General features: G+C 43.1%; 1 protein-coding gene across 1 annotated transcript in view; it reads right to left on the bottom strand.

Moving 5' to 3' along the window:
* TMTC1 (transmembrane O-mannosyltransferase targeting cadherins 1) overlaps positions 1-21,980 on the bottom strand; it is a 263,586-nt gene extending 241,606 nt beyond the window's left edge. Inside the window, exon 1 of the mRNA XM_035027979.1 lies at positions 21,592-21,980. Coding sequence (XP_034883870.1) covers positions 21,592-21,893 — 302 coding nt within the window. The 5' untranslated portion in view covers positions 21,894-21,980. The remainder of the gene's footprint in view (positions 1-21,591) is intronic.
* Between the last annotated feature and the right edge of the window lie 1,840 nt (positions 21,981-23,820).

Raw genomic sequence — 23,820 nt, 5'->3', positions numbered from 1 at the left:
CCTCCCTCTAAAAAGAAAAAAAAAGAGAGAGAAATTTCTTGTTCAACATCTTAAAAAATACTCTCCTGAGACAGAAATGCAGAACAGAGAGACTTAAGGATGCCTTAAATTTAATAACAGGACATAATGTCCCCAATTGATTCTGTGGGGTTAGCAAAAATAGTTGTATAGGGTGTGATTCTTTTGGGGGAGCATATACACCCTAAGTGAGACTGCCTGTAGTTGTCTATACTCCCGCTCATTTTACTGAAACAGGAATCCCATGTCTTTATTCTCATGTCCTTGATCTGCTTGTCTTACACAAACACCTCCTCTCTGCCAAAACAATTGAGAATGTAAAAGTCAACTTCAGCGATGGCATAAGCATATTCTAAATACTTGACTTGATTCATGCAGGAATTTAACCTACAGAATTTTAAACATCTCAAGCTTTATTTGGACACATGAATATAAATGTCATAGTTACTAATTGACTCCATTTTCATTCCCACTGAAGTAATCATGGTCCTAACCAAGCCTAGAAAAATGAATTGCTTTGTGGAATCCAATTTCAGGCCTTTGAAGCAAGACTGGAGCGAGCTGTATGTTGGCCAACCCACGAGTCTGCACACAGCCCCAGAGTCCTGAAGACCCGAGTGTGGTGTGAAACAGCCCATCTAGAGGGAAAGAGGAATGTGCCGTGAACTAGGGGGCAGGCAGTGCAGCTAAAAAAGGGAGAAGAGCATCCCATTCCAGTACAGGAGGACCCACCTCTGGTGAGCGAGCTGCTGGAAATCACAAAGCTTGGGTTGGGGGAGCTCTGAGAAGGGCAAGACCAGGTCCCTATCCTTGAAGAACTCAGGCGCGATTCCTAGAAAGCCCATCCCCCTGAGGCTGATTTTACATCACCATCTACTCCATCAGGCTAAGCTTTCCAGACCAACTAAACCATTCATTTCAAGTTCACCCATGACAATGAGATAAAATAGGTAATCTTACAACCAGTTGGTGAGCGTCAGAGTGGGAAGGTCTCCAGGATCAACGTGCACCAAAAGGCTTTAAGAAGTACATAACCATTGACCAAAAATACCACTTCTAGGAATTTTCCAAAAGGAAATAACCAGAAAAGAGTTCAAAGATAGATACAGATAGATATAGACACAGGTACAGATATGGATAGAGATGTAAACAGAGATAACGTTGTGATATAATAAGAAATACATATTTTGGTCTTTATCCCAACTCCTGGTAGAGATTCTAAAAACTCCGTAATTTCTTTTTTTTTTTTTAATTTTTATTATGTTATGTTAGTCACCATAGAATACATCATTAGTTTTTGATGTGGTGATCCACGATCCATTGTTTTCGTATAACACCCAGTGCTCCATGCAGTACATGCCCTCCTTAATACCCATCACTGGGCTAACCCATCCCCCTACCCCCCTCCTCTCTAAAACCCTCAGTTTGTTTCTCAGAGTCCATAGTCTCTCATGGTTCATCTCCCCTTCCGATTCCCCCCTTCCTTTTTCCCTTCCTTCTCCTAATGTCCTCCATGCTATTCCTTATGTTCCACAAATAAGTGAAACCATATGATAATTGACTTTCTCTGCTTGACTTATTTCACTTAGCATAATCTCCTCCAGTCCCATCCATGTTGATGTAAAAGTTGGGTATTCATCCTTTCTGATGGCTGAGTAATATTCCATTGTATATATGGACCACATCTTATTTATCCATTCATCTGTTGAAGGGCATCTCGGCTCTTTCCACAGTTTGGCTATTGCAGACATTGCTGCTATGAACATTGGGGTGTATATGGCCCTTCTTTTCACTACATCTGTGTCTTTGGGGTAAATACCCAGGAGTGCAATTGCTGGGTCATAGGGTAGCTCTATTTTTAAATTTTTGAGGAACCTCCACACTGTTTTCCAAAGTGGCTGTACTAACTTGCATTCCCACCAACAGTGTAAGAGGGTTCCCCTTTCTCCACAACCTCTCCAACATTTGTTGTTTCTTTCCCTGTCCATTTTTGCCATTCTGACTGGTGTAAGATGGTATCTCAATGTGGTTTTGATTTGAATTTCCCTGATGGCTAATGATGATGAACATTTTTCATGTGTCTGTTAGCCATTTGTATGTCTTCTTCAGAGAAGTGTCTGTTCATCTCTTCTGCCCACTTTTTGACTTGATTATTTGTTTTTTGGGTGTTGAGTTTGAGAAGTTCTTTATAGATCTTGGATACCAGCCCTTTATCTGTAGTGCCATTTGCAAATATCTTCTTCCATTCTGTGGGTTGCCTCTTTGTTTTGTTGACTGTTTCCTTTGCTGTGCAGAAGCTTTTTATCTTGATGAAGTCCCAAAAGTTCATTTTTGCTTTTGTTTCACTAGCTTTTGGAGATGTATCTTGAAAGAAGTTGCTGTGGCCGATGCCAAAGAGGTTACTGCCTATGTTCTCCTCTAGGATTTTGATGGATTCCTGTCTCACATTGAGGTCTTTCATCCATTTTTAGCTTATCTTTGTGTATGGTGTTAGAGAATGGTCGAGTTTCATTCTTCTGCATGTGGCTGTCCAATTTTCCCAGCACCATTTATTGAAGAGACTTTTTTCCATTGCATGTTTTTTCCTGCTTTGTCGAAGATTATTTGACCATAGAGTTGAGGGTCCATATCTGGGTTCTCTATTCTGTTCCACTGGTCTGTATGTCTGTTTTTGTGCCAGTACCATGCTGTCTTGGTGATCACAGCTTTGTAATATAGCTTGAAATTGGGCACTGTGATGCCCCTAGCTTTGTTTTTCTTTTTCAACATTTCCTTGGCAATTTGGGGTCTTTTCTACACCTTAAAGAACTAGAGAAAAAGCAACAAACGATGCCTAAGCCATGCATTAGAAGAGAAATAATTAAGATTAGAGCAGAAATCAATGAATTAGAAACCAGAAACACAATAGATCAGATCAACGAAACTAGAAGTTGGTTCTCTGAAAGAATTAATAAGATCGATAAACCACTGGCCAGACTTATCCAAAAGAAGAGACAAAGGACCCAAATTAATAAAATTATGAATGAAAGGGGAGAGATCACGACTAACACCAAGGAAATAGAAAACAATTAATAGAAATTATTATCAACAACTATATGCCAATAAACTGAGCAATTTGGATGAAATGGATGACTTCCTGGAAACCTATAAGCTGCCAAGACTGAAACAGGAAGAAACTGACAACCTGAATAGGCCAATAACCAGTAACGAGATTGAAGCAGTGATCAAAAACCTCCCCAAAAACAAGAGTCCAGGGCCTGGTGGATTCCCTGGGGAATTCTACCAAACATTCAAAGAAGAAATAATATCTATTCTCCTGAAGCTGTTTCAAAAAATAGAAACAGAAGGAAAACTTCCAGACTCATTCTGTGAAGCCAGCATTACCTTAATCCCCAAACCAGACAAAGACCCCATCAAAAAGGAGAATTTCAGACCGATATCCCTGATGAATATGGATTCCAAAATCCTCAACAAAATCCTAGCTAATAGGATCCAACAATACATTAAAAGGATCACCCACCACGACCAAGTGGGATTTATCCCTGGGATGCAAGGGTGGTTCAACATTCACAAATCAATCAATGTGACAGAACACATTAATTAATAAGAGGAGAGAGAAGAACCATATGGTCCTCTCAACTGATGCAGAAAAAGCATTTGACAAAATACAGCATCCTTTCCTGATTAAAACTCTTCAGAGTATAGGGATAGAGGGAATATTCCTCAAGTTCATAAAATCCATCTATGAAAAACCTACAGCGAATAAAAACTCCGTAATTTCTTAAGTGATAAAGGTACTAGGAGAATCTTTTGTTCTAATATTTGGTCTTTGGCCCTGATTCCTGACCTAGAACTCCTAAATCTCATGGAACTCCCCAAGTGATTGGATTATCTTTTTTCTAATAAGGTGATTCTTGGTGGGCTTCTGGATGGGGGCTGGTCACCAGAAAGATCTAGTTATGATTAGAAGCTTGGAACTTTCAGCCCTTTCCCTCCTCTATCCTCCAGGGATTGGAGAGGGGCCAGAGATGGAGGTCATTATCAATGATGCCTACTTGATGAAGCCTCAACTCAGGGTTTGGAAAACTTCGTGGTGAACACATCAACATGCTGGGCAGGCAGCACACCCCAGTTCCACGGGGACAGAAGCTCCTGAGCTTTGGACCCTCCAGACCCCACCTTAAGGATCTCGACATCTGGCTGTTCATCTGTTTCTGTCAAACCCTTCATTGTATAATAAACCAGTAAAACATTAAGTGTTTCCCTGAGCTCTGTGAGCTGTTAGAGCAAAATTTTTAACCTGAGGAGGGGTCCTAGGAACCCCCGATTTGCAACCAAGCTGGACAGAAGTGTGGCAATCTAGGGACCCACTACTTGCAACTGGTGTCTGAAGTGGGGTCAGTTGGGGCACCTGGGTGGCTCAGTCTGTTAAGCGTCTGTCTGCCTTTGGCTCAGGTCATGATTCCAGAGTCCTGGGATCGAGTCCCACATCAGGCTCCTTGCTCAGCGGGGAGCCTGCTTCTCCCTCTGCCTCTGCTGTTCCCCCTGTTTGTGCTCTCTCTCTCTCCCTCTCTCTCTCTCAAATAAATAAATAAAAATCTTTTAAAAAAATGAAGTGGGGTCAGTCTTGTGGAAATAGGTCTTCGACCTGAGGGATCTGATGCTAACTCCAGATAGACAGTGTCAGAATTGAATTGAATTGTAGGACACCCAGATAGTGTAGGACACTGAGAATTGGTCACTGTGAAAAAAAAAACCCCTACACATCTGGTATCAGAAGTATTGAGTATAAGCAGAAGAAGAAACAGGACTTTTTAATATACAAGGATGCATCTTACTGTGATAATCATAAAAATGACAATAAAAAGAAGAGAAGACATCTAACAAGCCAAATCCCTGATGTATTTGACTGGTTCCACAGATATTATACTTTAGATCATAGTTTTGGATTACAAATTAACAGCACTGCTTTTAAAAAGAAAACAAAAGACTCATTATTTTCCCAAAGTATTTGTTATTCAACCATTTGAAAAGTAAAAAAAAATCATTAAAAGTGTTACTAGTATATTACCACACTTTTTGAGGTACTTTCCCCTTCCAAAAATGATACAAAATGAATCACTTTTGAGGTCTATATGTATCCTATCTGAAAATAGGCAGGTGTTATCTATATAGATGATTTGGGGGGAGGGATTGTTTTTTATTGAGTAGAGTTGACACACAATGTTACATTAGTTCCAAGTGTACAACTTAGTGATTTGACAAGTTTATACATTATGCTATATTCACAAGTATAGCTGCCATCAGATTATTATTCCTGGAAACTGGTTAGGGCAAAATGCCTGGTGTTTTAAGTGAATTCAATTAGATCCCAAAATATAAAAATGAATTACTGAATGGAGAACCACTGCAGTGCTAATTAAGGTAACTGAAAGCACCCACATGGTACCAGATACTGGCAAATCTAAGCTTTGAGACATGACTGAGAATCTAAAATTACAGGAGTTTCCCAAATATCTAAAAAGATGGAGAGTGAACTCTCCCAACTATAGACAAGAGAGCTTGAGATGAAATAATAACAAAATGATACTTGTGAGCACTGGAAAAAGAATCTCTGATTCTTTTATGGGTTCACAAAAAGGGGGTTTAACTGGTTAATGTCACATTTTAATAGAACAGGGAGTGTGACAGACACATCACATCTTTATTTTAACAAAGGCATTTATCAGAATCTTTCAGAATCTCCTGTGTACAAGATACAAGAAGATGGATTTGTAGCAAAGACAGAGTGTTGACTAATAACCAGTGTCTCCTTAGATGGAGACCTTCAGTGTAAGTCACAAGATTCTGACATTATCTCTGGTCTGTCCAATATTTTTATCAAAACTCAGCGAGTTCTGTAGTGTATGCTAACCAAGCTTGCAGAAAGCCTACATCTGTGAAGGAGGGTCCACTGGACTGGGAGACTAAGATTCACAACGAGCTTAAATGCTTGATATTGTTAATTAATTCTTACAGGATTAGACAGAATATGGGTAAGAGTAAAGTCCCACATTTGGACGTAAAAGAGAACAAAATACTTGCAATCCAGGCTAAAATTACACACATAGTATTGTTCAAGGGCTGTTAGTTTACTCTAAACTCGAAGAGTTACTGCGTCTTGGCTATCAAACAGACCAAACTGCGTAAGTCAAACTAATTTTCATTTCAATTCATTCTAACAGATAGGTATTGAGTACCTACTTCGTGTCAGGTATGGTGTAGGGCCCGGAGATACAAAGAGAAGACATGGCATCTGCTACCAAAGAGTTAACAGCATCGTAGGAGAAAGAGAGACACTGAACAGATAATTAATAGTTAGTCAAAGAAATCTAGCAATGGGAGAACCTACCAGGGTCAGAGACAAGAAAGAGGGAGCTATTCTGCCTGCATGCGGGACAGGGAAGGTGGGTGGTGTCCAACGTGGGGCAGCAGCCCCTCTGGGTGGTACTGAAACACTGGAGCACCTTCATAGGAGAGCTACAGGAAGCTGCAAGAGTGGGGAGTCTCGAAAATGATGTCTCAGGAAAGGCTTGAGGAGATGGGAAATGCTCAGCGTAGAGAAAGATGATAGAAATGATCCCAAATTCTCCAAGGGAAAGGCTCGTTGCCATATTATGGCTATATCCCTAGTATCCAGCTCAATGCCTGGTTTACGGTTGTCAAAACTAAGTGGATAAATGGACGGACGGACGGATGAATGAAGGAGTGAGTGAAGCAAAGCACTTACTCAAGTGGCTCTCAGAGTGGAAAGGAAGATCCAATAACAATGTTGCAAGGAGCCTGACCGAGGGCCAAGTATAGCCTGCAAATTGTTTTGTTTCACCTGTATGCCTTTTCTTTCTTTCTTTAATTTACCAATTTTTTTTTAAGATTTTTTATTTATTTATTTGACAGAGAGACAGCGAGAGCAGGAACAAAAGAAGGGGGAGTGGGAGAGGGAGAAGCAGGCTTCCCGCCGAGCAGGGAGCCCGATGCGGGGCTCCATCCCACGACCCTGGGATCATGACCTGAGCCGAAGGCAGACGCTTAACGGCTGAGCCACCCAGGCATCCCAATTTACCAATGTTTTTAAAACAGGTGATTTCACATAAAAATCTCCAGCGTCTCTTGAAATATTACAAGACCTGGCCTACATGGCTGCTTGGAAATATCTGTGTGACCATTTAGATGGCGCAAGTACTCACAATTTGACAAAATACAAGTCAACTACTCGGAGACAGACTTCCAAGGAAGACTCTCCAAGGAAGAAGCAGTATTTAAGACTAGAACTGGTATTTGGATAACCAGAAATGTCCATGCAGAAGCATGAAAACCAGCCCACCCTAAACACCATCTAAGAAGAACAGTCTCTCATGTTCCACATCACCCTGAATACACTCCATCATAGTATTTACTCAGTTTTTTAAAACTCTTTTGCCATATTCCTCAAATATTATAAGCATTTTTCATGCATTGTAAAAAACTCATTTCTTTTCCTCATCGTATCCATCTCACCTAACACACAGTAGATTCTAAATGAAGTTTACTGAATGAGCAAATAAACTTACATTAAGTTGGAAGTTGAAAAAAATCATCTTTCCCTTTCAACAATAAGAATCTCTAATTTTATTTGATTTAGCCTTCATCACTAATTTAGCCTTCATCTCTAATTGAAAGCAATAGGAAATATTTTTTTTTCTTTTCAGAAAAAATCTGAATGGGGCGCCTGGCTGGCGCAGTCAGTTAAGCATCTGCCTTTGGCTCAGATCATGATCTGAGGGTCCTGGGATGGAGCCCCACATCAGACTCTCCACTCATCAGGGAGTCTGCTTCTCTCTCTCCTTCTGCCCTGCCACCACTAGTTCTCTCCCACTCAAATAAATAAATCTTTAAAAAAAAAAAGAAGAAGAAAAAGAAGAAAAGAAAAAATCTGAATAGTCGTGTCTGACTGGTTGAAAGCCTTCCAGACATTGGCAAATATGACCACAAATGCCCCTCCTCCATCTGAGCTCTTCTGCCTCCCCGTAAAACTGCCCAGAAAGGTGGGGCTATAATGAGCTCACAGCAATCACAGGGCACTGGCCCCCAGAAAAGGTCACAGGGTCACACAGTGTGACACCAAGAAGTCACAGGAGGATGAGTGGGGAGGGGAGAGGAAAGCCATCGGCTGCCCCTTCTCCTCACACTCGCAGAGCCTGCAGCTCTAGATAAAGCCCCTTACTCTTTTTAATTTTCTTCTTTGGAAAATAGTTCTGGTTTAAAAAAACAAAACTGGGCTGTATCCCTGGAAGAGACTTCTACTATGGAATAGACTAGGACCCTTCCTCCAGGGGACCCCAGCTCCACTTAATCAAACAGCTCTACCTCAGTAAACTGGCAGACAGCTGGAACCTGCTTAAGAGGTCATGATTCTCCCCTGTGGTGACTCAAGTCTGGCTTTTGGCCCCGAGCCTGGAGTTTCCCTGGTATATAGACGAAGCACCATTTAAGAGGGCTCCATATCTACTTCATTCCTAGGGACAACGGGATTAATTAGCCACCACCAGTGGTCACGACATTCTGATCACCACTGTGTCCCTGCTGCCTATCATGGTAAATGCACTCACCTTGTCTTTGGCAGCTAAGCTCTGCCACTGGCATCTGGTACTCCAGGACCCCATCACCCCCACTGAAATCAGAAAGCCCACCTCAATTGCATCTCCCACATCACACTTGCCTACAGAAAAGAGTCAATGCGGACTTTGTCAAAGTTGCAGGTGCTCCCTCACTAATCTATTTCTTAATGCCTCAGTGGAGGGAAAATCATCTGGCCCTCTCAGGAAATGTAGTAGAGTGGTGGGAGGAAGGTGTGGGCAGGAGACATGTGATAAATGCACTGCAACATTCCTATCTCAATGAGATTTGGATTCTTTTTTCTATGTTACACCAGAGATACTTGGCATCTCAACCTCATGTAACATATGCTCCCATTGAGTCCCAGTGGTTCCCAGGATTCTGAATCCCCTGAGGCGCTAGCTACAATTTCTGATTCCCTCATCCCACCGCAAGATAATCTAAGTCAGTAAATGTGAAATGGGACCCAGAGATCTGTCCCAAGAAACCCAATGATTCAAACCAGGTGAGACTCAGAACAATGAGAGACACACATCTCAAAGCTTAAAGGAAGGCTACCTATGTTTGCCACATTTAACAGGAAAATCCACTTTTCTCAGCAATAACACAACATACATTCTTTTCCAATACGAACTACAAACCAGGGAAAAGAAAAATTTAATGTACCTTAACCATCTTAACCATAACCATCTGTTTCTGCTATCTCAAATAAGGAGTTCTCCAACACTTTCCTTGTGAGTTTCCAAAGCCCAAAACTGAGCATGCAGTACATTCTCCTGTCTCCCCAACTGCCATTCATTTTTCTTCTTCCCCCTCTCTTGCTATCCTCTCAGCTCTCAAATGCTTATAAGTGGTTTCCATAGTCTTCTTAGATCATTCAACCAATAAATAACAACATCTGGTTTTTCTTGTTTTCCTCTAAGGCAAATCCCTTTGGCCCTTAATCATTTTGGTTGCTCTTCTTCTGCATTCCCTCTAGTATCAGGAGCAAATCAGCAAATCATCATCACTTAATGTATCAAAGAACTAAAGGATGTGATTCACAGGCACCAAGGCAAACGACAGAGCAGAGGGGGTGACTAGTGCTTTGAGACACAAAATTTTTGGTCATCCCATCCTCACCTGGCTATGCGGAAGCTACAGGGAGGGAAGAGGGGCTTGTCAGGAGGAGCCCACACCCATGCAAGGGGCAGTTATTGTCACTAGGGTCACATAAGTGCTCAGGGTAGCAAGTGCATCAAAGAAACGGTGGGGAAATTGAGGACAGAAGATCCGTGACCACATCTAGAAGGCAGCAGGTCCCAGAAGAAAATCTTCAAAAAGAGAGTCAGCGAATAATAAAACTTAACAGATCAACACCAGATATAATATAAATATAGAAGTATATTTAGAAGTATAATTGAGTTATCAATTTTTAGCCAATTTGTTTTCCTTTAAAGGTGTGCGTTTGGGGGGCGCCTGGGTGGCTCAGTTGGTTAAGCGCTGCCTTCGGCTCAGGTCATGATCCTGGGGTCCTGGGATCGAGCCCCACGTCCGGCTCCCTGCTCAGCAGAGAGCCTGCTTCTCCCTCTCCCTCTGCCTGCCACTCTGCCTACTTGTGCTCTCTCTTTCTCTGTCAAATAAATAAATAAAATCTTTTAAAAAATAAAATAAATAAATAAATAAAGGTGTGCGTTTGGTAAAGTTCCTGGATGCAGGGTAATTCTGACAGTGCTAGCCAGAGTTTATGTGAGGACAAAGTCCTGCACACGACAGCACTCCCTTCAGACACTAGCTGCAAGCTCAATGGTCCCCAGGCTATCTGCACTGCTGACCAACTGGCCACAAATTTGGGGGTTCCCCCAACTCCTTCAGGTTTGATAATTTGCAGGAATGACTCACAGAAGTCAAGAAAGCATTATACATGTGATTTTGGCTTTATGATAAAGGATACAAATCAAAAACCTGTCAAAAGAAAAGACCCATGGAGACAGGTCTGGGAGGGTCCCAAACACAAAACTTCCATGTCTTCAGGACACATCTCCCCCTCAGCTCAATGATGTATGATTACCAATCAGGCAAACTCAACCAAGCTTCAATGTCAAGTTTTTAACTGGGGTTTCATTACTTAGGTTGATTGATTCAATCAATCACTGGGCATGTGACTGAACTCAATCTCCAGCACGACCTTCCCTTCCTGGAGGTTGGAAGGTAGGGCTGGTATGTGGCTCAAAGTCCCATCTCTCTATCCTATGACTGGCCTTTCCAGCTAGCCAGCCCATGTTCTGAAACTATCAGGAGGCCCATCATGAGTTACCTCTTCCTTAGCATAAACTCAAGTGTGATCTCAGGGCCCACTGTGAGCAACAGAGACACTCCCATCACTTAGGAAATTCCAAGAGTTTAGAAGCTCCCTCCCAGGAACCTGGGATAAAGGCCAAAAAAAAATTCTTTATTCTACAGTACTTGGGGACAGAAAGTCACAGACATCATAGTTCCTTTGAGAAAGTATTTTCAGAGCCTTACACTCTATTTGATCCAACTGGGAGTAATATGTCCTGTCCACCTCACTGGCTTGAAAAAAACATGGCCATTCTTTATAGACTGTAGGACACGGGCGTGGATGAACTTTAGTCCCCTGACAGCAGGGTTTGGAGAAAACTCTGTGTAATTCTGAGGTTTGCCTCAAGTTACAGCTGCTATGTCCAGCCTTAACATTTACAGCAAGCATCCACCAACCATCGCACTTCAATATGCCATGCAAGAGGAGAATGATCCCAAAGTGCTGTGGATCCTCATTCTCTACAGAGAGTCACAGTCCCAGCAGAAGACAACAGGGAGCCACAACTGCCCCTTTCAGAATCAACACTGTCCCTTAACCTTCCAGTAGGCAGGACCCACTGGAACCCATCTCTATGTGTCCAGGAAATTCTTTGTCTGCCTCCATTTTTTTCTTTGACAGAGGAAGAAAAAAGGCAAATAAACCAAGTAATAAGTCAAGCAGACTTTTTTGTCTATATTATAAAAGTGTAGCCCTGCCTAAATATTTACCTGAAAAAGTCAAGTGTTCACATGAGCGATTCATTCATTTATTCTTTCAACAGTACTTTATGAAGCCCCTACTTTGCATGGCAGGCACTGTTCCAGGTGCTAAGGATACACCTCATGGAGCTAACATGGTAGTGTGAGAAGAGAAAAGCCAACCAACAATAAATCCATGTTGCCAGATAGCAATGAGGGCTACTAAGGCAAAGAGGGTAGAGAGTGAGAGAGTGAGGATGAAACATGGAGGACAGTCTGCCATTTTGGATGGGGGAGCCAGGAAAGGTGTCAAGGAGGAAGTGACATCTGAGCAGAGACTGAAGGTGGTAAGAGAGCAAGAGAGCACAGGTCTGGGCAAAGAGCATTCCAGAAAGTGCAAAGGTCCCAGGCAGCGGCGGGCGGGTGTCACCTGTAAAGGGCACAAGGACTCTAGAATGCTGGCAGAGGTAGAATGAGGTGCAGACTGACAGACTAGAGGTCAGGGGAGTGGCCAGGGGTCAGATCAACAGGGTCTCGGAGAACAGAAACCATTTCTCATCATTTGGAAAAGTAACAGTGCCATTAACTCTGGCATGACCAAGCATTCCTCCCCCATCCCTGCCTTTTTAAGTGGAATGACTACGTAGTCAAAGTTAGGGAAAACATGAACTATAGCTCCAAAGGAAGATAGAAAAGATATGTGTTGATAAAAAAAAAAAAAAAAAGATTGCTTCCAAACGTGTTTTCCAAGCCTTCACTCAGAGACTCACCTATAAAAACCCTCATAATTCAAAAATATATTCCTCTCATTTTCCATCCTTCCTACACTGCCAGATTATAGCCTAAAGCCCATCTTACATCTAAGGTCCTTGACCCCCTCCTCTTCAGGTTTCTAAGAAAAACCTTAGTTGCCATGCAATTTCCAGGGGCCATTTTTTTCATTCTTTTCTATAAAGTCTTTATTGCCTCCAATCATATTTTTTCCGTGGCTATATCCATCACTGAACATCCTAGACACTCGAGTCAAACAATCTCCAGGTGTCTGCCATCATCAAAGACTTAGAACACAAACTTCTCAGCTTTGCTGCAACAGACTATCTCCAAACGAATTCCAAGGAGGACAAATCAAAAGGAACAGAACCAAAATGAACACGCCACCATTTCTTTTAGATTTCGGGCATAGAGGCTAGAGCTGATTTTCATGGTTGGCATATCATCTGTGACTAAAAGATGCAAACTGCTGCAAAAAAAAAAAAAAAAAAAAAAAACCTCTCCAGATCCAAGCATTAAAATGTTGCAAATCCTTACAGCTGCACATATTAAGATATTCTATTTTTTAACTCTGACATTTCAAACCACCCACTTTCACTCTTATGATGTATATCACCATCAGAAGCCTTCAATAAGATAAACCTTTATAGCAAACTGGTAGAATACTACGATCAAGTAGCCTAAACATGGAGAGAGACTCATTTGCCTTAGTTTCCCCATCTTTAACATGGAAAACCCCTGCTTCTTTCTTGTTGAAGGAAGCATCTCCTTGCTTCCTGACGTGGAATGGTGCTGCTAACAATCCAGCAGGAGCTCCTTCTCAAGAGGAAAGGGGCAGAGAGAAATAAAATTAAAAAGTTAAGCACCTTTTAAATCAATCAGGGCCATTTTTATGTTTGGGGGTTATGGGCATCATGGGTTTTAGTTCTGTGTCAATTAAGTGCCTACAGAGTGACTTAGCATGTTTAATGTCCTGATTCCAGAGTTAAAAACAGGTCGTGGCCAGTGGAGGATAAAGAAGCAAAATAAAAAAGGCGACTGCTGCAGATTAAGTTTGCACAGATGTTTTGATTCTGCTCTACAATGGTCCAAAAATATTCCTGTGTGCCCTTGGAAATGATCTTATGAAAAGACCGAATGTAAGATTTGACTGGGAAGAGAAATTCATTAGAATTCTAAACTCACTTCGAGGAGCACAGAGAGGACCATTTGTACCAGTTAAAGTTTGACTGGAGAAGCGGAAGCACCAGGAATGCTACAGCGGAAGGGATTTACTGTAGAGATCTGACCTTTCCCAACTGTGGAAGCCGGCCACGCAGCCTCTGCAAGCCTGCTGCTTCTGTCTGCATCGGACGTCAAAAGCCGGCGGGGCTGGCGTTCGGGAGGGAGGAAGGCTGAACTTGAAGGAGGGGAAAGGGAGGAAGGGCTGGAAGCCACGAAGATGAACTAGAATGTACCTCTGCTGCTCACAGCCTCTAAGGCCCCAGCTTTAATGATGTGAGTGGCTTTAAACAGGCTGGCGCTGTCCCCACAGGGCTGCACTCACATCTGCACCATGATTCTAAGTAGCTATAGCACCATGATCTGGAGAGTTCCGGAGGAGCTGTGGACCTAGCTACCGTCGCACGCCAGCAGCGGGTCAGCCCGCCTGTCTGTGACAACCCACGGGAGCTGGGACAGCACCAGTACCTACACCAGCCCTCTGACCGGAAACATGGCCACTTCACTTTCCAAATCGCGGAGAAATTTCTCTTGTACAGCTACAGCCTAGTGCAATACAGGGAAAGAATTTCCAAGAAACAGAGTTCCAATTTTGTTAAATTGACATAATACAAAGCCATCACATCTTGGTAAACTGCCTTCATTTTCCATTGCACCCTGCCCCACAACCTGGTAGAGCAGGCACTCTAAAAATCCACTTCCTTATTGCAATTTCAGCTGATTTCTTATTTGAGAAAACCTGATTAATATGTTTCTATGCTTCCAAGTACCTTAATAGTAACAAGCATTACACATCTTTATTTATTAATTAATGTATTTATTTATTGTTTATTCTTAAGGTAATTTCTAGCTCTCAGTACGTGTGACATTCACTCAGTGAATCAAAGAAAATAAATAATTTTAATAAAAACTAGCTTTGAGGGGTGCCTGGGTGGCTTAGTTGGCTAAGTGTCCAATTCTTGGTTTTGGCTTGGGTCATGACCTCATGGGTCCTGGGATCAAGGCCCCCTCCTCCACCCTTCCCATGTGAGGCTCCAAGCTCAGCGGGGAGTCTGCTTGCAGATTCTCTCCCTCTGCCCCTCCCCCGACTCGCATGTTCATGCTCAGCAAGCTCTCTCTCTAAAACAAATAAATAAATCTTAAAAAAACAAAAAACAAAAAACCTAGGTTTGAGCTTTGCACTGGGAAAGACAAGCTACAGAACTGGAGAGAGTATGTGCCAACCACATAGATGACAAAGGACTGTACCTACAATACATAAAGAAATCTCAAAATTCAACATAAAAAAAAAAAAATCCACGTAGGAGATGGACAAAAGATATGAAGAGACGTTTTAACGAAGAGGATATACAGAGGGCAAATAAGCACATGAAAGTATATTTAACACCATCAGCCATTAGGGAAATGCAAATTAAAATCACAATGAGGTATCACTGTACACCTATCAGAGCCACTACAATTTAAAAAAAATGACAATACCAAATGCTGGTGAGGAAGCAAAATAACTGGATTACTCATACACTGTATGGAAAGGTCTGGAAAAGTTAATCTGTTTCTTAAAAAACTAAATATGCAACCACCATGTGACCCAGCAGTTGCAATCCTGGATGTTTATCCCAAAGAAATAAAACCTATGTTTACATAAAAACCTGTAAATGAATGTTTATGGTGGTTTGTTTGTAACAGCCCCAAACTGGAAACAACCCAGATGTCCTTCATCAGGTGAATGACGAAGCCATGGGACACCCACACAGTGGAATACTACTCAGCCACAGAAGGAGTGAACTATTGATATGCAACAATCTGAATAAACTCCAGAGAATTATGCTAAATGTGAAAAAAGCCAATCTCAAGAGGTTACATACTATATGATTCCACATATAGCATTTTCAAAATGACAAAATTACAGACATGCAGAACAGATTAGTGGGTGATTATGGAGCAGGGTGGGGTGTTACAAATTAGGGGTTGTTACGAATGAGGTGTTTCTAATTATGGTAAAGAAGCAGGAAGGATCCTTATGACGAAACTGTTCTGTATCTTGACTGTGTGGTAATCTTGGAAATCTACATGTGACAAAACTGCATAGGACTAAATACACACTTAACAAAAATAAAAGAGTACATGTAAAACTGGTAAAATCTAAATAAAAAGCTGTGGATTGTATCAATGTCAACTTCCTGGTTGTGATATTATACTATAGTTATGCAAGGCTTTAACCCTGGAGGAAAATGGATAAAAACCTCTATATTATTATTTACAACTGTATGGGAATGTACAATTATCTCACAATGAAAAGTTGTTTGTTTGTTTTTTAATGCCAAAGACCCTATAAGAAAAGAAAACTACAAGCCAACATTCGTGATAAACACAGATGCAAAAGTCCTCAACAAAATACTAGCAGACTGAATTCAACAGCACATTTAAAGGAAAACACACCATAACCAACTGGGTTTTATCCCTGGGATGCAAGAATGGTTCGACATGAACAATTCACCTAATGTTACATACCACATTAACAAAAGGGAGGGTAAAAATTACATGATCATGTCCATAGATGCAACAAAAGTATGTGACAAAATTCAACACCCTTCATGGTAAAAAGTCTCAAAAACTAGGTTTAGAAAGAATTTACCTCAACATAATAAAGAACATATATGAAAAGCACACAATTAATATCATACTCAGTGGTGAAAAACTGAAAGCTTCTTCTCTAAGATCAAGAACAAGACAAGGATGCCCACTCTTGCACTTCTATTCAGCATAGTACTGGAAGTCCTACTCAGAGCCATCAGGTGAGAAAAAGAAATAAAATGCATTTACACTGGGAAAAAAAAGAAGTAAAATTATCTGTTTTTATATGTTTGCATACGACACCGATCTTTTATGTTAGAGAACCCCAAAGACTCAAAAAAAAAAACCCAAAAAAACAAGTTAGAATATTCAAATTCAGTAAAGTTGCAAGATACAAATCAATATACAAAAATCAGCTGCAGTTGTATCAACTATATTTCAATAAAAAAAATCAGCTGCATTTCTGTACACTAATAATGAACTATCAAAAATTAAGAAAACAATCCCATTTACAACAGCATCAAAAAGAATAAAATACTTAGGAATAAACTTAACCAAAGAGGTGAAAAACTTGTAAAATTAAAACTATCATTGACAAAACAGATTAAAGAAGACACAAATAAATAGAAAGACATCCTAAGTTCATGGATCAGAAGACTTACTATTGTTAAAATGTCCATAATACTCAAAGCCGATTATAGAGTCAATGTATTCTATATTAATATCCCACTGGCTTTTTCTTTTTTTTACTGAAATAGAAAAAAAAATCATAAAATTCATTTGGAACTACAAAAAACCCTGAATATACAAAACAATTCTGAGAAAGAACAAAGCTGCCAGCATCACACTTCCTGATTTCAAACTATATCACAAAGCTACACTAATTAAACAGTATGGTACTGGAATAAAAACAAACATATTTACCAATGGAAAAGAACAGAAAGCCAGAAATTAACCTACACATATATGGTCAAATGCTCCTCAACATAAAGGCCAAGTATACACAGCAGGGAAAGGAACAGTCTCTTCAACAGTGTTGGGAAAACTGGATATCCACATGCAAAAGAATTAATCTGGACCCTTATCTTACACTGCACACAAAAATCAACCTAAAATGTATTAACAATTTAAATTTAAGACCTGAAACTGTAAAACTTGCAGAAGAAAAACAGGGGTCATCATCCCAGGATCCCGGGATCGAGCCCCACATCAGGCTCCCTTTCCCTCTGCTGTCTGCCCCCCTCCCTGCTTGTGCTCTCTCTCTTTCTCTCTCTCTCCCCCTGTCAAATAAATAAATAAAATCTTTAAAAAAAAAAAAAGAAAAGAAAAGAAAAACGGGGAAAACTTTATGATGTTAGACTTAGCAATGACTTTTTAAATATGACACCAAAAGTACAAACAATAAAAACAAAATTAGGTAACTGGGACTACATCAAACTAAAAAACCTCTGTACAGCAAAGGAAGTAAGCAACAGAGTTAAAAGGCAACCTATGGAATAGGAGAAAATATTTGCAAAGCATGTATCTGATATATTATTGATACCCAAAATACATAAGAAACTCCTACAACTCAAGGTAAAAAAAATATGATGAAAAAATGGGCAAAGGGCTTGAACAGACATTTCTCCAATAAAGATTCAGCCATAAAAAAGAATGAAATCTTGACATTTGTGACAACATGGAGGGACCTAGAGGGTATTATGCTAAGTGAACTAAGTCAGACAGAGAAAGATGAATACCATATGACTTCATTTATATGTGGAATTTAAAAAACAAAACAACCTAACAGAACAAAACAGAAACAGCCTCAGATACAGGAAACAACTGGTTACCAGAGGGGATAGTGGGGGGGAGGGCGGGGGGGGAACAAGCAAAATAGGTGAAGGGCATTAAGCACAAACTTCCAGTTATAAAATAAATAAGTCATGGAGACGTAATGTACAGCCTAGGGAACATACTCAATCATACTGTAATAAATTTGTATAGTGACAGACGGTAACCAGACTTATAGTGGGGACGATTTTATAATATATAAAAACATCAAGTCACTATGGTATACATCTGAAACTAATAGAGTATTTTATGTCAATTATACTTTAAAAAAAAAAGACATACAAATGGCCAACAGGTACATGAAAAGATGCTTAACATCACTAATCATTAGGGAAATGCAAATCAAAACCACAATGAGTTATCACCTCTGTCACAACCATTAGGCTGGCTTTTATGGGAAAAAGATAACAAGTGTTGGCAAGGATGTGGAAAACTAGAACCACTGTACACTATTGGGAACGTAAAAGGTGCAGCTCCTATGGAGAAGAGTAGAGATTCCTCAAAAAGTTAAAAATACAATTACCTTATAATCCAGCAATCCTACTTCTGGTTATAAATCCAAAAGAATTGAAATCAGGATCTTGAAGAGATATATGCACTGCCAAGTTCACTGCAGCAATATTCACAACAGTTAAGACATGGACACAACCTAATTGCCCATGATCAGATGAATGGATAAAAAAAAAAGTGGGGAGTGCCTGGGTGGCTCAGTCGGTGAAGCGTCTGCCTTTGGCTCAGGTCATGATCCCAGGGTCCTGGGATCGAGCCCCGCATCGGGCTCCCAGCTCAGCGGGGAGCCTGCTTCTCCCTCTGCCTCCTCTCGTGCTCGTGCTCTCTCTCTCGCTCACTCTCTAATAAATAAGATCTTTTAAAAAAATAAAAAATAAGTGGTCTATACATACAATGAAATATTATTCAGCCTTAAAAAAGGAAATCCTGTCATATACAACAACGTGGATGGACGTGGAGGACATTATGCTAAGTGAAATAAGCCAGTCACAGGACAAATGCTGCATGATTATACTTACATAATGTATCTAAAATAGTCAAATTCATAGAAACAGAATAGAAGGATGGCTGCCAAGGGCAGGGGAAGGGGAGCCCAGGGAGCTGCTGTTCAGCAGGTATATAGTTCCAGTTGTGCAAGAGAAATAAGCGCCAGAGATCTGTTGTACCACACTGTGCCTAGAGTTAATGATATTGTATCATGCTCCTAAGAATTTTAAATGGCAAATCTCATGTTAAGTGTTCTTACCACAATAAAAATAAATAAAAATGTTCTCGAATTCTCAAAGATTTTTATTCAAACAAACCTAGCTTAAGATATAATTAAAACAGTGTGTATATATATTTAAAAGGCCACTTTAACTTTATTTTCACCAACTACCTAAAATAAAGATCATTAAAGACATAATCTATGTAAAGTGTTTCAGGCCAATTCTTGGTTCACACTGAGTAGTTAATTAATGTGATTGTCCTTCCTTGCAACAATCTTTAGAGTTGTGTGGGTCTAGCATCATCAACCGCGCCCTCGTACATGTCCCTCTTTATGCAGCTGCACAAGAAGATCCAGTGTGGAGAAAGCTTCCAGGTCTTATTTTAATCCACACCTGTGAACATGGAAAGATGAGCTAACTTTCTCTTTCTGAAGAGACATCTACCCCTTTCCAATAGTGCTGTGTTGTTCTCTAGATTTACAACTCAATCTTCTCCAAAAAAAAAAGAGTATATCTCACACAGCCAGTAAGATAAGACATACAAAGAGCAATGGTCTTAGACATCAATCTGCATTTTGTAACCAATGAGAACATAGTGAGGAGTTGGCCCTGCCGGGCAACTCTCCTGCCCCCTTAACCCCTGGTTCCCCCAAACCCTTGCTAACATTCCTCCTCATCAATGGCCTTGCCTCATTGTCTACTTCCTTCCCCACTCCTCTTTTCTGTCCCTGCCATCTCCTGCATGCCTGAAAAAACATTTTAGAAAGTCAAGAAGTGAAAACAGCTTCCCCATCCTCCACCAAGTGGGCACAGGCATTTGGCCCTAACCTTTTAAAATGGAAAATGCTCAGATCAAAAGTCTCCATGGCTGTTATAAACCCAGCACATATCTCATGCTGTGAGCTTCCACACCTGAAATGAACCATCATCCTTCACTGTGATAAATGAAAAGGCAGGCCAATCTAGAAGATAAACATATATATTTGTGCCATCTAAGATTTTAAGAAACATTTGGAAAACTGAGAGTACTGAGGAACTCAGTAGCTGAGGTTATCTCCCAGCCGAAAACCAAAACCACTTTTCCAAGAGGACAAATGTTTATAAAATACTCTCTTCAGAGTCAAGTGTGCAATTTCCTCACCCTCTTTTAAAACACTGAATTTTCAGTGGAAGAATTAAGTCAAAAGCCCATGAATTACTGCCAACTGCTATGGTTTCCTTTTCTAAGTCATCACAGCCACCTGTCAAGAAACCGTGGACTCCTGGCCCCAGGCAAGCTTTTCAAGCTTCCTATCCCGTCTCGAATGACCATTACCATGAAGACGGGTTCATATTACACCCACTGGAAAAGGCTTAAAACACTGATGATACTGAACCAATATTACTTCAAGTTTTTGTCCGGCACATTATAAGCTTAAATGCTGAGCCAAGTTACAAAGGGTTGAGTCAAACTCACGGTGTACGAGATAGCACTCACACAAAGCCCTCCTCCTCTTCCATCCGAAGCTAGCCCGCTTTTAAATGCAAGAGAATACTCCACCCTACAAAAACCTGGCGTTCCCTCGGTTCCCTTTACACTTTATTCACACCAGAAATGCTGAATCATGACTCTGAGGTTGTAAAACAAAAACTATTTCGACTGGGACACCAGGATCCCCAGAGGATCCCACGCTCGGCCTTCCTTTGCTTTGCATCTTTTAAAATCTTAAATCCCAAGCCGTTCCGCAGACCTGCAGACTGGAAAGGCTCTGGGAGCAGCCAAAGGCTGCAGGTCGGGGGAGAGCCTCCGCTCCCTCCGCTGCGCCTCCCCAAAACCCATGCAGCCCTGGCAGCTCCTGGCTCTCGTCTCTTCTCCTCCGAACGCGACCCCAAAGGGACTGATTCTCTCGCCATCAGCAAGGCTGCCCAACAGCCTCCGAGAAATTCCCAACTTGCAAGCATCCCCACCACAGCCTCCCGCCCGGAACCCTCTGCGCCCGCGCGGTCGCACTTGACCACCGTCCGGCTGGGGTGGGAGTGCGGGAGCAGCTCTACCAGCCCGCAACCAGCCCTTGCCCGAGAGACCAGCCCGCCGAGAGCGTAGACTCTTGAAAAACTCGATCCCAACTCCCAGCCCCGGAACCGCCCCGGGAGCCCAGAGAAGCGGGGCCGGGGACCGCGGCGCAGAGTGGCGTGGACAGAGGAGAGGAGGGAGGCGTGGAGAGGAAGGGGCCGCAAGAAAAGAAACGACCCCCACCCCCCAGCCGGTCCCGCAACTTCTCCCAGCTCGGACAAGAGGTGAGGAGAAACGTCGGCGGCTGCGAGCGCAAGGTGAGGGACTCACTTGAAGGTGAGGACGCAGAGCGGCCGGTAGGACTTGTGGCTGGTGTTCTCGGCCATGCCCTTGCCCCAGAAGTCGTTGGTGAAGATGCCCCAGCGGAGCGCGGCTCCGGGCCGCACGTCGGGGTTGTTCACGATCGCCCACACGTCGTCGTGCACGAACTCGCCCTGCAGGGAGCGGCCGTAGCACAGGCAGCTCGCCCCGGCCAGCAGCGCCGCGGCCCCGGCCGGCGCCAGTCCGCAGCCCCGCCGCCGGGAGGGCGCGCGGTCCCCGCCGCCGCCTCGGGCAGAGCCTGTCACCACCATCGTGCCGCCGCCGCCACCGCTGCCCTGGCCGCTCCCGGGCGTCTGGCATCCTCGCCGGCCGGGGCCCCGGCGGCGCGCCGCGGCTGCCCGGAGGTGGGCTCTGGCATGGTGCGGCGGCAGCTGGACCCGCCGCTGGCGCCGCGCGCTCCGCCGCCGCCTGCGCCGCCGAGTTGGCCCAGCTGCAAATAAACAGCAGTCCCCCGCCTCCCCCGGCCATCGCCAGCTCCTCCGCCCCACTGCGCATGCCCCGCTCGCTCTCGCCTCCACCCGCCCCCCTCCATCCCCGGACGAGGGCCGCCCCCCCCCCAGCACCCTCCGCTCCCGCCCCGCTCGCCGCCGCACTCAGCGCCCGGCGCCCGCGTCCCCGGCCGCCGGAGTTCGCGCGCAGGTGGAGCGCGGGCGCGGCGCGGGGCTGCCCGAGAGGCGGAGAAGGGCCAGCGGGGTCCTGCCTGGCGCTCCCGGCCGTGCTCACCGCCGCCCCCCAATCACGCACCCCCACCCAGGGGGCTGGGAGGGCCGCATCTGCCCGCACCTCCGGGCCCAGGGCCAGGGCGGGCCTAGCAGGTGCGCTCCCTGAAACCCCCACACCCCCCGCTCCGACACGGAGAAAAGTGGCCGCTGCGTCCCGGGAAGTTCCCGGCTTTCAGGACCCCGGACAACAGCGGCGGCGGCGCCCGGCGACACGCTCTCCTGCCCGGCGCCCTGTCCGCGCCTCGTCCCCGGGCCTTGCTGTGCCCCGCCGGCCTGCGCCCCGCGCTCGCAGCCTCCGCGTGGGCGGGGGGAGCCGGGGAGGGGGGGGCAAACGGAGCGGCCCGAAGCACCTTCCCGAAACCAAGAGAAAGGGTCTCCTGGCCGGGGGCTTCCTGCCCGCCCCGCGCAGTTTGTTCAGGGGGCGCCCCGGGCTGTTTGCCTTTACCGCCCTTTGCTCTGCTCGCACTTAAGAAAAGCCCCAGGTTCGATTTGGGGTTTGGGTCTGGGCATTGAATTGACTTCTGAAACATTGCTTCTCATTTTATTTCTTACTAAAACTCCTAAGACGATCCAGGAGATGCTGAGCAAACTACTTTTTCTTCCCATCTAAGTGGATCACTTGGGTCTGATGATTATTTCCTGGACTGTGGGCGTGTTTGAACTGTTCCTGCTAAGTCAGTACCACTTGAAAAAAAAGAAGAAAAAAATTTAAAACGTTAAGGCCTCTGGCTTTGACTCCCAATCTCCCCATTTTTCTGAAAACTTATCTTCTTTTTCTAAAAATGCTAGTTATATATGTAAATAAATTACGTATCCCAGAATGATTACTAGAATTTCTCCAGGTTTGAAAAGTCTGTTAACTCTTTGAGGGCCATCGTAAATTTCCATTGCTGTATGTTACTGAAGTTACCTGGAATTTGACACATCCAAAGAGAAAAAACTTAAAATACAAATTTGCCATTTATTCCCATTCTTCAAAAATTCTTAAAAGGTTCTTTGATCTTAAAAAAAAAAAGTAAAATAAAAGGCAGAAATTGTTCTTATACTGAGCATTTGTGTGACTCTTTACCACACCAATTTTTTTTTTTTTTATTTTAAGATGTATCTGAGCAGTTGAAAACCCAGTGAATGAAAACAAACATATTCCAAGTCAAGACGCATTTCATCCATTTCACTTTGGTGATTTGAAACCTAGTGACTGCAAAATGAAACTGAGAAACCCAAGCATGGATGTTTTTATCCTTATGTCAAAACTTTTTGACTCTTGATAGCTTTAATATCCAGACCCCACACACACCTGAATCTACCATCTTCCCCGCAGAACACACTACAGCCTTTCCTCTTTGCCTGTCCATCAATTTAATAGAAGTATATTAAGAGTACACTTTGTGCTACAATGTGCTAAATACTGGGCTGGGTGACCAAAGTGGCTCAGAGTGTGCCTGTGTGGGTGCGT

This window comes from Mirounga leonina, unplaced genomic scaffold, assembly GCF_011800145.1.
Source record: "Mirounga leonina isolate KUSES-001 unplaced genomic scaffold, KU_Mleo_1.0 Mir_201, whole genome shotgun sequence".
Taxonomy (NCBI): domain Eukaryota; kingdom Metazoa; phylum Chordata; class Mammalia; order Carnivora; family Phocidae; genus Mirounga; species Mirounga leonina.
The sequence above is the reverse complement of the archived record's forward strand: the minus strand, read 5'-3'. Positions and strand labels throughout refer to the sequence as shown.